General features: G+C 50.6%; 1 protein-coding gene and 1 pseudogene across 1 annotated transcript; one reads left to right on the forward strand and one right to left on the reverse strand.

Moving 5' to 3' along the window:
- The first annotated feature begins 1,852 nt into the window (after positions 1 to 1,852).
- Positions 1,853 to 4,064, forward strand: Fam71a (family with sequence similarity 71 member A). The gene has a single exon (XM_004626931.2). It carries the CDS (start codon positions 2,210 to 2,212, stop codon positions 4,001 to 4,003), a length of 1,794 nt encoding a protein of 597 aa, XP_004626988.1. The 5' UTR covers positions 1,853 to 2,209; the 3' UTR covers positions 4,004 to 4,064.
- A 9,978-nt stretch (positions 4,065 to 14,042) lies between these two features.
- Positions 14,043 to 15,029, reverse strand: LOC101566495 (annotated as a pseudogene).
- Between the last annotated feature and the right edge of the window lie 413 nt (positions 15,030 to 15,442).

The raw sequence follows: 15,442 nt of genomic DNA on the forward strand, positions 1-15,442 counted from the left end.
CTGGCTCACGGTTTTAGAGGTTCCAGTCAGTGGTCAATTGAACTCATTGCTTTGACTGTGGGGAGGCAGCACATTGTGGTGGGGCTATGTGACAGAACAAAACCATCACATCATAGCCAAGAACCAGGAGGGTAAAAGAGGAAGGGGCCAGGGTATCACAGTCTCCCTCCAGGGTCCCCTCCAGTAACATAAGCACCTCCTGCAAGGCGCCACCCCAAGGGTCCCCCTTTCCCCACAGCCCAAGCTGGTGTCTAAGCCATGACACAGGGGCCTTTGGGAGACCTCCAGATCCAAATGGTGGCACCCCATCAGGTGCTCACCACAGTGGATTCCCCATCCTACAGATGAGTAGCAGCCTGCTCAAGGTCGCACAGTTGAGCTTTCTAAAACAGAAGCCTGGTTTTTAACCAGAACGGTTCCAAGCAGCCCCTGAGCAGCCACTCTGTTTGCTCCTCCTTCAGCCCCTGGCTGTCGTTCACTATCCTGAGCATTTGATAGACATGACCTTTGCATTTACAGTCCATGGCCTTTGTGTTTTGTTTGGCTTCTTCCTCTTAGCACGCTGTCAAGCTGCCTCCATATGGAAGCACTCACCAGCACTCTGCCCCATGAAGCTGAACGATGCGGTGAATGGATACACTGTAGCTTCTTTATCCTCCCATCTGAGGATGGAGAGGGAGCCTTTGTCCCCAAGCAGTGACCCAAGGGGATCTTCCGGTCTAACAGTCACCAGGACGGGGAGGGTAGGTCCTTCTCGGAGCTTCCCTTAGTTGCATTCAGGCTGTCTGCCCCAGGATGGGTATAGCACTCACACCCCATAATCCCAACAGCACTCACACCCCATAATCCAACAGCACTCACACCCATAATCCCAACAGCACTCACACCCATAATCCCCATGGATCAGGAGTTAATCACAGTCTTTAGAAGTCTGCACCATGACTGCATGAGGCTTTGGGGAAACAATTAGACACAAAGCGTAACAACCTGTGAGGTGAGAACAGTAACAACAGGGCCAAACTCAGTGGGTGCTCACAATAGCGGGCAGGACAGATAGTACAGTGCCTAGGAACAGCAGTCCTTAATTATTAATTTAAATATGAATTATGAAAGCTCCGAGTTTTTACTAAAGCTCATCAACATCATCATCACCATCATCATTATCAAGATTTGCTGAGTTCTATGTAAGGGCAGGCTCAGCAGCCAACCCACCAATTCCAGGTTATTTCATAAAATTACACCAGGATGAGGGCCGGGGAGATGGCTCAGTGGAATAAGCACTTCCCTGGCAAATGCAAGGGCCTGAGTTCAATCCCTGCTTCCGCAAAAATAAATAAATAAATAAATAAATAAATAAATAAATAAACCAGGATGGCCAAATCTACCCTGTCATCTTACATTTTTGTACTTTGTCTAATTGTTGAACCTTTTTTATGGTACTAGGCATTGAACCCAGGTCTTTACACTGAGGTACTTACTGGCCTTTCTTCAAAAAAAATGTTTTATTTTGAGACAAGGTCTTGCTAAACCACTACATTGCCCAGCTGAGGTTCAAACTTGTGATCCTCCTGCCCCAGCCTCCCAGCAAACTGGGATTACAGGAATGTGCCAGCATCCCTGGCTGGTTGTTGATTCTTTTAAATTTGGAGGGTGCAGGGTAACATTCATACAGAAATTTCCCATTTAAAAAAAAAAGCTGTTTTTGCCCCTGAGTTCCCACCAGGGTTGTCCTGTCCTCTGGGGGTGGGGGCAACCAGAGCATAGGAACAAAGGCATATATGACAGTGACAGGTCATAAAGGCAGCAGAGGATAAATACAGCAGTGCAGGGCTGCAGGCCAGGAGGGTGGCCCTGTCTCCCCCAAGGACTGCAGTCTGTAGAGTCCTGGAGAGAGGCAATATCACAGCAGGAGGTGAGGCGCTCCGACCGCGGAGCAACCCCCCCCCCCAGGGCTCTGCGCATGCTGCGCCTTTGAAGAGAGTCCATCAGGTGCAGGCACCCTCCAGTGGCCCCTGGTCACTGGTCCCTGATCCCACGCCTGGAAAGCTCTGAGGCTCTGGAGGGCCTGTGGGCTGGAGTGGGGCAGAGAAACCAGCTAGTACCACCCTTGGGACCCAGGAACACCAGGGATCCCTTACCTGCCAGGGACACCAAGGCAGGCCAGGCGACGCAGGGACCTGCTGGGCCAGCAGCCCTGTCATGACAGAAGATGGTCACAAACAGTGAGTGTCTGCTCCCCTACTACACGGCCCAGAGCAGCTCTGGCACCGGCATGTTCAGCACCACCATGGGGAAGCTGCAGCGGCACCTGCACAAGGGTGAGTACGACATGTTCAAGTATGCCCCGATATTCGAGAGCGACTTCATCCAGATCACCAAGCGGGGAGAGGTGATTGACGTGCACAACCGTGTGCGCATGGTGACTGTGGGCATCGCCTGCACCAGCCCCATTCTCCTGATCCCCGATGTCATGCTCCTGGCCCGGCCGGCCACCAACTGTGAAGAGTTCGAGGGATTCAGTCAGGCCACCAAGGGGAAAAGCCGCAAAGGCCCAAAGCCCTTGGAGCTCACCAGGCTTCTCCCCTTGAAGTTTGTAAGGATCTCTGTTCACGACCGTCAAAAACAGCAGCTGCGCCTGAAGTTTGCCACAGGCCGGTCCTGCTACCTACAGCTATGTCCTCCTCTTGACGCACGCGAAGACCTCTTCACCTACTGGGAGAAACTGATTTACCTCCTGCGGCCGCCTGTGGACAGTAATAGCAGCACCTATGCCACCCCTGCAGAGGACATGCTGTGCATGCCGGCACTGGCCGATGAGGACAGGACCAGCCTGGCTGCCCAAGACTCCCAAGGCAAAGGCGACCAGGACCAGGTCAGCATCCGGAGCCTCCATGTGGTCCCTGAGGTGACAAGGGCCACCTCTGCCGCCTACGCTGGTGGGGAGGGAGTCAAGCCTGGTTCTCACACATCCAATGCCACACCAAAAATATCTACCTCAAAATCAAGATCCACTGAGTTTGCCCAAGACTCAGCACGAGGGACAAAGACAGAGGCCGTGGCAGGTGGGGCAGTAGCGGCGGCAGGGACAGCAGGAGTAGCAGGGACGGCATCAGGCACCTTGAGTGTGGCGGCAACCAAGTCAGGCTCTGGAGAGGTGAACGCAGCCTTGGCAGGGGCAGCTTCCGTAGGGGAAGGAGAAAGCAAAAGCCCTAGAGCAGGCACTGACAAGACACCCCCAAAGAGCCTGAGTGTTGCCTTGGCAGGGGCCGTGAACCAGTTCTCGGAGCCCAGGTCCGACGGCTTCTCCCCAGAGAACAGCATGAGCGCTGCATTTGCAGGAGGAGAAGCCACCAGCAATGAGCCTGGGAAAGCACCCAACCCCGCAGCCGGGGGAACAATGGCAAGTAAAAGTCCCAAGGGTGCAGAGGCTGGACAGCAGCGCATGCCCCCAGCCAGTGAAGCTACTCTCAAGGAACGAAGAGAAAAAAAGAAGAGAGAAGACAGAGCCACCAGCAGGGGCTCCTCTCACCGCAAGACACATGAAGGTCGCCACAGGACATCAGAGGACAAGATGGCCCGGAAGTCATCTAGTCAGTCCTTATCCAGCCACAGAACACACAGAGCCAGTAAAAAGGAAACAGGCAGCCACCGCAGTGCCAGGGGTGGCAGGCACAACCGCGCCCCCAAAGGCATCAGCCGCAGCCCCATTGAGAAGGAGTCCAGGACCTCGCACAAATCCGGAAGAAGCTTATCCACCACGAGCTCAGGTTCCACACCCAAGAGACGCGGCAAGATCAGCTCTTTTCTGAGGAATGTCAAGGCCAACCTCAGAACAAAGGGGATGGCCTCACTGCGTGGTGGTGATGTGGACGTGGTGGCCAAGACAGTAGAGAAGACCAAATTGGAGGCCATTGTGGAGACAGCAGAGAGTGGACAGGGAGTGGAGATCGTTAGCTCTGTGACATCCGAGGTCACCGAGGCGGTGATTGTGGAAGCCCATTAAATAGCACCCAGAGCCAGAAGCTCCTAAGGCCCCAGCAAGCACCCTGAGAGAGCCAATCCTAGCTTTCTTTACTCCAGGTGAAATAAAGAACTATTTGACCTGAGAATGGTTTGCCACAGTCTGTGTGTCCATGCTGGTCAGCTCAGTGGTGACCTCACAAAGGATTCTGTGATGCCAACTACATTTCAGGCTGAGGCTCCTGGACCCCATCTAGGGGATCCCCTCACACTGCTCCGCAGAGCTGATGTGACAGCTTCCTCTTGCCTGGAACCTTCCTGGCATTGGTGACCCTGAGCTATGGCCAGGAGGCACCGTTTTTTCTACCTCCATGGTTCTCTATGCTGTGATAAACTCTATTGGAGAATAGGGCCTCTGGGGGTCAGGGAAGGGGAGCAGCAGTGCCCTCAATCAGAACAAGGAGGATATTGTCTGAGGGAGCCGCACCCCGCCTCAGCATATGCCCTGGAGAAACACACATATCCCAGGAGATGGGTGTGAGAATATTTATAGCAAAATAACTTAATGGCAAAACACTGGAGACAGACCAAGTTCCCACCCTAGAGGCTGCCAGTACAGCAGGGTACGGAGCAGGATACTCACAGTGAAAAATGAAGGGCAGTGGAATGAATATATATCTCACAGGATATAATTTCACAAGGTCAAATAACATTGCATACATGTTTGGTAAACCTGGAATCAAAACCAGGGTGTGGCAAACACTAGGCTCAGACCGCTGGCTTTCTCTAGGGTGGAGAAGCCAGCAATGGGAACAAAGGGGTGGCAGCAAGACTCCTGGTAGTGTTGGGAATTCATTTCTTAAGCAAAGAGGTGGGGTCAAGCGGTTACTAGTGCTTCACTGTCACACACCCTCACATCTCTGAACTCAGCATGGCGTGTCCCTACCATTACCTGGCAGATGACCGTGCTGTGGCCCCAAACACGTTGACCCGATGATCCCTTTCCCTCTGTGTGCACAAAGTGACACCAATGCCTGTATGAGCAAGTGCAGAGAGGCGGCCCCATAAGCAGCCAGAATCTCTTCAGAGCCGAGCCTGAATTTACTGACGATCAGGGAGAGATGGGGCAGGGAGACTCCTGTCTCGGGGAGCCCTCCTGGACTGGTTTGGGTCACATCCCACTGTGCCTGCTCCAGCCCCCCTCCAGCTGTAAGCAGTACTCCTGCAGGAATTCCAGGCCTTGCTGGCCCCCCAGGCTGGGCTGTTCCTGACTTCAGAGCCCAGTCCTCCCTGGCCACTGATTATACTCGGGAAAAGTCAGGACCGGAAGCTGGCCCTCTCCATGCCAAATCTCCAGGGATTTTCTTCTTACGACTCCCAAAACAGATCAACCTCATGTGAAGGAGGTGTGAGTTCAGTACAGATTCCTTGCGGCTTTAGTACAGTGGCTATTTCATTCCTAAAATAAAAATTAATGGTGTGGACACCCTGTCGAGAAAGAGCAAGAGCCCAAGAGTTGCCTACATCCATGGTCCCTCCCATAAAACAAAGTTCTTGACCCCAGGATGAGGAATTACTGGAGTGAGTCCAGTTTTTCTTAAGAAAAGAGAGAACATGCCAGAGATTAGATACAAATCAGCCCTGGGAGGAAAACAACCTCACAATCATTAACCCAGAGGTCCAGAGCAGGTGGGGGCAGGGGCTCAGAGTTGGGGGTGTCAGGGAGACGAATTAATCGTTTACTCCTGGCTGCCTTTTTTCTTTGTCTGGAAAGGTGGGGAAATTACAAGAGGACCATACTGCATTCATCCAATCCGAGGTTTCCACACAGGCAAGTGTAGGTAAATACCAGCCTGGAGGAGAAAATGCAGCCAAAGCGCTAGCACAGCGCTTAGTCATCCGTAACGTTCTTCAATGTACTCGCTCTCCTCCAGCGCGCACGTCTCTCCATTGGGCTGATCAGCAAACGGGGGCTCCTCTCACGGAAGGGACCTGCTCAAGGTGCAGCGGGCTGCCTCAGCGTACCCCTTTCATGCAGCACCCACTGTATGCTGGCCCTGGGGACCCCCAGACCTACAGAGTCAGTGCAGGAGATGGGGGAGGGTGCCGGTCAGTATTACAACGCTTGGTGACAGTTCCAAGGAGAGATGCGGGCTGGAAGAGGAGCCCCGCACAGGAGGGCTTCAGCGGTGTGGGAAGGAGTCGGGGTCAGGGAAGGTTCCACAGAGGAAGAGACAGTAGGGAGGAAGGAGCGGGACAAGCCAGAGGAAGCGCGGTTTCTGCCACTTTCTGAAGCAATTCTGGAAGTCCTCTTTCTGGAGTGTTTTTACAAGACGTGTTTAAAAATACAGCGAGTGCTGCTGCCCAGCGACTGCCAGCAGGAAGGCAGGCTCATAAATACGGGACAGTGTCCCCTCGGGCACTTTATGCACTGTATCAGCGCCACGTGATTTCTGATTCTTTCCCAGAGTCAAAATGGCCATGAAAAGGAAGGGGTCTGGAACCAATTAGGACTCAAAGAGCAATTCCCGGACTGCTTCAGAAAGTGGCAAGAACGCTGGGATAAGAGTGTTTTCCGAGTAGGGGAGGCACTCGAATATTTGGAGGGAGATTATGGCAAAGTGTCTTTTTTATTTTTGGCAGAACCAGGGATTGAACTCAGACCCCTGCACTTGCCAGGAAAGCGCTTATTCCACTGAGCCATCTCCCCAGACCCTGGCAAAGTGTCTTTTACTGAAATATATTTTTAGAGATTTAAGTATTCCATAATTTTTTGGCCACACCCCGCATTCCAGCCTGGAAGGCTGGCAAGCCAGGAGAGGCAGGAGAGAAGGCCAGGATTCGCCAGGCTCTTGGGGCCCGAGGGCCTTGTGACGACCCAGCCTCTGGAGGCCCCAAGGCCTGTGGCTGAGGCAGTAAGAACCTGTGGCTGCAGGGGGAGCCTGTAACTTAGGTGCTGCAGGGAGATGAAAGGGACTGAGTCAGGAGCTGTGAAAACAAAGAGGACAACTGTCCCCCTGTCTCCGAAGACACAACCACATGGCTTAGGGCTGCGCTGGTCTACAGGTGCCAGAACTAACAAAAGCAGAGGAGTCTTCTTGGGGGCACAAGAGGAGAGGCGCATGGAAAGCAGAAGAAACCTGTAACTTCTAGACAGCGAAGAGGTCAGACTCCAAGGGAAAGCAGCCTAGCAGGGGACCTTCGGCGGCCAAGACATCAAGCTCTCCCTCCAGGGCCTGGGCTCAAGGCTCCCACTAGAGCCCCTTGTGGCCACATGCTGTTACTGCAGGTGGCGCTTGAACAAGGGGGCCCAGTCACAGGTCACCCTAACCCTGGTCACAGCTGGGTCACAGTCACCCCTTCCTTGATCACACTACAATGTGCTGCTTGCTGATTCCCTGATAAGCCCATCCTTCAGGGAGCAGCCACCCCTACAGTAGGTAACAGCAAGAGGTAGGAGCTGGTGAAGAGGACCCGTCTCCCATCCAGGCTGCTGCGTGGCTCTAGCCCACTAGCAGTTGGATGGTAAAGTGTTGAAGGGCCACTGAACAGTCCCCGAAAGGCTCCCTGGAGCACCCCATTTATTTTTGTTTTTTGGAGATAGCGTTTGGCCGTGTAACCCAGCCTTGCTTCAAACTCGAGATCTTCTTGCCTCACCTTCCCAAGTACCAGGATTATAGGTGTGCTCCACCATGCCCAGTGCCCTCCATTTTCATTACTATAAGTTGGATTTGTAATCCAGAGTGAGATGGGGTGTACATGAATTCTTCAAGACCAGAAAGGCAAGGGAACCCAGACTTTTCCCTTTACCAGTTTAGAGAAACTGGACAGCTACAGAGACCCTGGTACTAAATGGGACCCACCCCACAGGTGGACCGAGGGATTGGCATCATGCACCCCAGGACAGCTGGAAGACAACGTCCATTGGTGAGGTCCCAAGAGTCCTACCTGGTGCTGTCTCCAAGTTGTCACTTTCAACAGCTGCCTGGTGTGCAGAACTTAGGCAGCGTCTTCCCAGGTTTGGCTGTACACAGCGGAGTGTGATGTCACCATACCATTCACTGTCTTCTCCCGCTGATGTAGTCACAGCCCTGAGCACTGCCACAGTGCAGCACACACCGCTGAAGGCGAAATGAGGACACATACAATGAGTTTTTCATAAAACTTGCCATAAAAGTAAATCTGCCCCTTGGTCCTTTGTTTTGCAGCATGACATGCACAGAAAAATGCCCAAGCCACAAGGTTCCCACTCAATGACAAGTCATGGACCCTGGACTTGGGTGAAGAACTAGGTCAGCAGCGCATCCATAGACGCACCCCACCTTCCCTCTCCAGCACTGCTCCCCAGGGGCCTCGCCTCAAACACCATTCACTCATATTGCTTCCTTTCCAACTGGATATAAAAGGAATTATAAAACAAGCATGATGTTGACTCTGGTTTCTTTCCTTTGATATCGCACTTATGAGATTTGCCCATGATTTTTTCTGCCAATAGTGTGCTCATTCTCCTTGCTGGGCAGCGACGTTCCTTGTGCAAATGTCCTGCAGCTCCCTTCTTCACTCCACCATTGATGGGTGTCTCAGTGGTTTCTAATCCGGGGTGGTAGAGAACAATACTTCCATGAATATTTGTTCGCTGCTGAAGATCGAACCCAGGCCTCTGCTCTGAGCTACATCCCCACCCCCTTTTTGAGATGGGAGTCTCCCTAAGTTGTCCAGGCCAGGCTCAAACTTGCAGTCCTCCTGCCTCAGCCTCTAGGATTGCAGGTGTGGGCCACTACACCTGGCTAACATTCTAATAAAATGTGCAAATGTTCATAAATTTCTGTTTGGCATATACTTAGGAATGAAATGAAATATATGCATATTTTCAGCTTAAGGCAATGCTGTAAAACTATTGTTCAAATTCACTGTGCCATTTCACACTCCTGCCAGGAAGTTATGGGGCTCAGCTCGTTCTAGGCCCTGCTGACAGTGGGGGTTGCATCTCTCTTTCATGTTAGTTGTTGTGGCAGAAGGCAACACATCTTCCTGTTCTATGTGTGTGTGTGTGTGTGTGTGTGTGTGCGCACGCAATGAGGATCCAACCTAGGGCTACTGCGTGCTAAGCACACACTACATCATTGTGCAACACCCCTGGCTGGAGTTAATGGCTTTTATTCCTTTTATGGTGAAACATGATTTTTCCAAATATAGACGCTCAAGGCCCTGGGTTCAATCCCCCAGTACTTCTAGAAGACATTAGTTTTATTGTAATGTCCTTTGAGAGAAAAGTCAAACTTGGCTTCCAAATTAGTTTTAACTTCTCACATATATTTTAAGGGCTTTTCATCAGTATTTGAAACAAGGGGCTCCTTCCTATTCCAGTACCTTTTGTTTTATAACAATGAATACCCTAAAACTTTGTCACCTTTTAAAAGCACCCTTTACTTTCTTCTATCTTGATTGTTCTGCATCAGGAATCTAGGCCAGGCTCAGCTGGGCGCCTCTTCTCCTCCCAGGGCTACACAGTGAGGCTGATGGGGAGGGGCATTCAGATGGAGCCAGGGCGGGTCTGGAGGGTCGGGCTCTATCACCTCATTTAAGTCTGGTACCTTGAGGGAAATGGATACAAGGAGGAACTTTCAGATTGTCATGGGAACGCTGACCTGACTGAGACATCCTGGGCAGGATGGCCTCTGACGTCACTTTGGTTCAACCAGAGCTGCTTTTGACTGAGCTTCAGATCCACGTGGAAAAGCTCCATCATGTTTAGGGCATAAATTTTCAGGCAGTCTCAAATCCAAAGAGAGAGGGGGGCTGAATCACGCTCCTCTGGTAGGCAAATAGCAAGGGTGCATCAGAAAACAGCACGAGTGATGGCTGCGTGATTGCGACTCTCTCCAGAAAATACAATTTTCCATGCTCCAGGGTCAGCTCCAGCCCTAAAAAGCCAGTCTGGCCTGGATGGAACAGAGCTGAGGTCACTGCTTTTCACTGTATTTTCTTTCTCTCTTTCCTCTACTCTTTCAGGTAACTAAACTCACTAGGACCTCCTGTGTATTTCCCAGTCCCTTCCTCCCACCCCTCCCTGTATATCTTCAAATTCTGATCCCTGGGAGATGGTAAGATTACTGGGATGCCTTGACCACATCACGTCAGCCCTGGGAGGGCGTTGGCTAATCCTTGATGTGCTTTACATAGGAGGAAGTTGAGGCCTAGAGAAGGGACTTTCCCATGATCCCGCTTCAAGTGACCAAGTTCTGGCTGGCACAGCATAAAACAGCTTCTCGTGGGCCTCCACGAATGACCATTTCTGACTGCCTGGAATTCAGCTGCTTGTTTCTGTTTCCTATTCATTACTTCACTGTTTCAGTGACCTTGGGCCTCCTAGTCAAGGAGCGAAACCAAGATGGGCAGAGATGGACAGGGGCTTGGGGCCAGGACATCCAAGTGGTAGATGGTCAACCAGCACTGATGTCTACACCGTCTACTGCTTTTTCTGATCATGGTGTCCAAAACTTTTCTGAGCTCCAACACTCCCAAGCAGCCCACAGACTAGCTTTGAAATTTCCCAGGCATCTCGGCATAATAAGTAGAGCTGACAATGACTGAGGTCAGGTTAGGAATAAATCCGAGGTGGTAATGGCCAAGAGCTATATGTCTGTGCTATAACAGCTCTGTGGGTCTATAATACCTCCAAACAGGGGCCAGGGAGATGGCTCAGTGGAAGAAGAGCTTCCCTGGCAAGCGGAAGGACCTGAGTTCAATCCCTAGTTCCGCAAAAAAAAAGAAAAAAGAAAATGTAATTCATTAGAAAGTATCTGTTTTTTTCTCTCAGGTATTGTGCTTGGATCTGAGAGCACAAAGTCATTAGTTGTGCCGGGGAGATGGCTCAGTGGAATAAGAGCTTCCCTGGCAAGCACAAGGACCTGAGTTCAATTCCTGGTTCTGCCAAAACAAAAAACAAAAACAAAAAACCTCCAAGCAGGAGGAAACTAACTAGGGTCCAGGAGGGGACCCTGAGCTGAGCTATCAGATGTCCCACCCCATCAGCAGCTGGATCTTAAGAACAACAGGGCTGGAATAAAGGTAGGGATTGGCATTTTGCCTTGGGGTCTGAAGAGTCAACCATGTAGAGAACCACCTGCTGAGCCACCTTCCAGAGCTTGCTTTAACTCAGGAGCTCATTGCTGTCAGCCCGTGGGAGAACAGCTCTGCAAGTCAGTCGGAAGCCACGTGCAGCATGCACACTCTGCCTCAGAAGGGCTGGCCGCCATTTGCTGCTAGAGCCTGCACTCTCCTGCAGTGGAGCGAGTGGATCTCCACGAGTGTTTCAAGGCCTCCTGGTCACATCTCCGGGCACTGCTGTGGTCAGAACACTCAGCCTTTCCACCTGCCCTCTTCTCTAGAGCACAGACAAACAATGCCAATGGGTTCTAGCTCCTGTTCTGCCCAGGTTCAGGACCCATACACTCTCCCCAGCAACCCACAGGAGCCATGGAGTGTCCCCTGTCTCCTTCCTGGGGTCCCTCCCTGCAGCTCTTGTGTTCCTTCCTTCCAATCAAAGAGAGGCCAATTTCTTTTCCTCGTGTTCCTCTCCTGGAGAGGGAGAGAAAAATGTACAAAAGGAAGTTTTGTAAAAGGAAGAAAAACCATCACACTGAAGAAACATCATCCGTTTATGCTGTCATTTCCCAATCTGTGGTTAGGTGGAGCCCATGCCTGCCCCTGTCTGCACAGCCTGCTGCTGCTCACAGCTGCGGCACTCTGGGTTGAGACTGTAGGCACAGCTGTCAGACTGGCACACAGCCAAGGCGCTGGTGACATCTGTGTTTCTCTGCAGGCTCTGAGAGCTTTTGGCCACATCTTCTTTGGCGCCATGTGTGAGATAAGTGTATTTGTTGAGTGTGTCCTTTCTGCCAGCCACTATTCAAAGGGACTACCATGATTAGTTCTTGCTCCACAACTCTGTGAAGTTGGTGTTATTATTTCCATTTTACACATAAGAAAACTAAGACACAGGAGAATTAGAACTTTCCCAAGACCCTCAGCTAGAGCCAAGATTAAATACCAAGGGGTCAACATGGGGCCTACACTCCTGGCCTTATCCAGAACCTTCTCCATGGAGCAGATGTCCTTGGGGAGCACCTGATTTCCACTGGCCAGTAGCCAGTCTACAGTCAGCAGTCAAGCAACTCTGTGGTTCGGAGGTCTGGGTAGTTGGGTACCATACCAGGTCTACCCTGTCCCCAGGCAGTGGGCACCACCACATTCCTCTCATGGGGCTGCCCTGCCTTCTGCTGTCTTGGGAAAATAAGCTGTAGGTTTGGGTGGGGAAGTTGGAAAAGCAACCCAAAGACTCATCTTGCTGCCATCTGTTACCCCTGGGGACACTTTAAAGTCAGTGATCTTCATTCTCAGCCTCTTCATGACACCATCCCAGGATAGACCCAAGGGATGAGCGTCAGAAAGAATCCCCAGTCTGGTACCTGCCTGGCCAGAGAGGACAAGAATGGCTCCTGTGGAAGCCAGCTGGCTGGGGCTCTGCTCACTAACTTCCTCCAGGACCAACCTGCTCCAACCCCAAGCTCCTGTGCCTACCGCTCTAACCCCTCTCCTGTCTTGTTCCAGGGTCCCCTCCCCATAGGCCAGCTCCAGCTGACCCAGCTCTGTCCCTTTCTTTCCCACTGGCTCTAGTGCAATTCCTTGCTTTCTTGTTCTATTCTGCTCACCTGTGATCTCTGCTCACCCCAACTCCTTTCCCCGCAAATAAACCCATCATGTGATTCCATTCCTGCTACTCGGAGTGTTGAGGTTGATACTTCCCAGGCCCCTGGTTGACTTTCCAGTGACCTGAGGAGGAAATCTGCAGGCTGGGAAGATGATGAAACCCCTCACAGACAAGTCAGGGCTGCCTTCCTCTGCCACTTTCCAGGGACACAAGCTGGAGCTTATTTGCATTAATTCCCTGACTTGCCTTGACTCAGAGTCCAGGACTCCGTGCTATGCTAATTTATACAAACTAAATGCAAACGAGTATAGAAAACCCAGTGTCCCTGGATTTACTGGAAATCAGAGGATCCCCTGATAGGAAGACTTAGGGAAATTTTGGGATCACTTTTACAAAAGAAATTTTAAAAGAGTGGCATTCAAGCAGGTGTGGTGGTACATGCCTGTAATCCCAGCACTTGGGAGGCTGAGGCAAGAGGATGGGTTGCAATGAGTTCAGGACCCTGGCTCAAAAAAATAAAAACAAATAAACAAAAAATTAAAACTTTTTAATTTTTTTTTTAAAGAGTGACTTTCAGTTGGGGAAGGAGGGTGTGGCTGGAAGTCATTAGAGGAAGTCGTTAGAGACATGCAGTCTAGGTTCCACAGCCATGGCTAAGCCGCCTAAGTCAAAGCCGGGCAAGAAAAAGCATCAGGCCACCACACCTTCCTGCCTGCCCCTCTCCTGGATCTGAGCTCTGGTTCAGCTTCAAGTCCTGTCAAAACAACCCAGCAGGGCATGCTGCCCCACGCAGAGCCCCAGCTGTGCTTCCTCTTTGGAAACAGGCATTTTATTTACATCCCACTTCTTGAAACACTCAGCATTCCTCCTCCCCCTTCCATCTCCTGCACTGTGCTTGGCCCTCATCAGGCGGGCGTGGCTGCTCTAATGCACAGAATGTTCTGGAACTGAGCCAGGGGGACTAGGTAGCCTGGTTATCCTCATGCAGGAGACTTCAGAGGACAGCTCAAGGGCAGATCTGGGGCCTGAGGGTTAGGGTAGGCATTATAGGCGGGCACCGCCATGATGAGCTCAGCCTGGTTGGGTTTTTTTCAAGGACTAAAACAAAGAGGTAAATTTAATGCAATAACAATAATCTGAGGATAAATAAATCCACAACAGACTCTAAAGTTTGTAAATTTTTTCCTTTCCTTGCAGAGAGTGGTTTTCTGAAAGCACATAGGACTGAAGACGTCAAAAACAAAATTGCGTTTCTTAACATCCAGGTAGAACAGTCGTGCTGCTCGCTGCTGGCCTCTTCTCACTTGCTCACCGCCAACCAAAGTGACGGTTTTTCCTGTAGAACTCAGGATGGGTGTTAGTTTCAGGACTACCTGGAGAGCTTGTTTCCTAAGTCATCTTCTTATGAGCCCATACTCTGTGCAAACTGGGGAGCCACTGTGACCTCCTGGCCAGTGGCCTTCAGCCGCTCTTCCAGCTCTCTGCACCTCAGCATCTCCTGATCGATGGTATGAAGCATGGTTGGATTATTATATTTTTCAGGATTATCACAGAAACTGACCATACTGTCCCTCTGGTTAATACTTGCAAAAATCTCACCATCTTCTATCATGTGTAGAACATACTTTTCTGCCTGGTGAGGCCCAGATAACTGCGCATGACTTGCCATATCTTGTAATGACAGTGTTTAAAAAAAGTCTTCGTTAGCCTTTGAATGTTCTTATAGAGGAAAGACAAGCACTGCTTCACCAGCCCATGTTGTTTTTTTGTTTGTTTTGTTTTTTGGTGGAACCGGGGATTGAACTCAGGCCCTTGCGCTTGCCAGACAAGCACTTATTCTACGGAGCTATCTCCCCAGCCCCATGTTGTTAATGCGTGTGAAAGTTTCACTGTGCTTGTTTACCAAGTTCTGGAGTTCTGAGGGATTACTGGTTGAGTAAACTTGTGCTAATTCATGGTATGCATTGCTGAGAGGCTTGATGGGTCTACCCACAATTTGATATGTATATTTGGGGAGTTGTACTTTCCCAAGTAATATCAAAGATGCTAGAATATACTTTTTATATGATGCCAACATGATATGACTGACTGCCATAGCAGGAGTAGTTGTAGCTTGTTCATAAAAGTAGAGTCCTCTTTCAAAGTTCTTCAGCCCAGTATAGATCATTCCTCAATAACAGTAACATAAAAAGTGTCTTGCCTCATAAGCTCCATTCTCTCTACAGATATCCATCATGTCCACACCAAGGTATGGAAGGGCAGGCTTAAAGCATTTTGCCAGCAGACAAAGCTGGCAGAGGTCAGCATGTGCTAAGGTCAGATGGTTTGTGTTCATCTGCATCTTGTCGATGGCTGGCTTAAGGATGCCAGTTCTTCACATAGGCTGCTTTCTCTCCACAAGAGTATTTATTAGCTGATGGCAAAGTCTAGCAAAAGTATCTTCAACCTGGTTTTGAAAGGAGGAAGCAGCACAGAGTTATTGGCAGAGAGGGAGAAGGATTGAATAACGACTTGTAAAATGTTCTATTGAGGTGGGAAATCCTCCAGAATAATGTTTTGGGGTTAGAAAGACCTTGGCTTTTCTCCTCAAACGTTTCCACACAGGCTCAATGCTAGAGAATTAGCTCTTGTTCTGAACACTTTGTTCAGGTCCCTAAAATGCTGAGGCTGCTGGAAGCAGGAGCCACAGCTGTCTCCTGGTCTGTTGCTATCCCTGTCAGCTGTGCAGGACTCACTGGGTGGGAGTTCATGTCTATTGAGTCCATACAA

Source organism: Octodon degus, unplaced genomic scaffold (genome assembly GCF_000260255.1).
Source record: "Octodon degus isolate 3935 unplaced genomic scaffold, OctDeg1.0 scaffold00017, whole genome shotgun sequence".
NCBI classification, from domain to species: Eukaryota; Metazoa; Chordata; class Mammalia; order Rodentia; family Octodontidae; genus Octodon; species Octodon degus.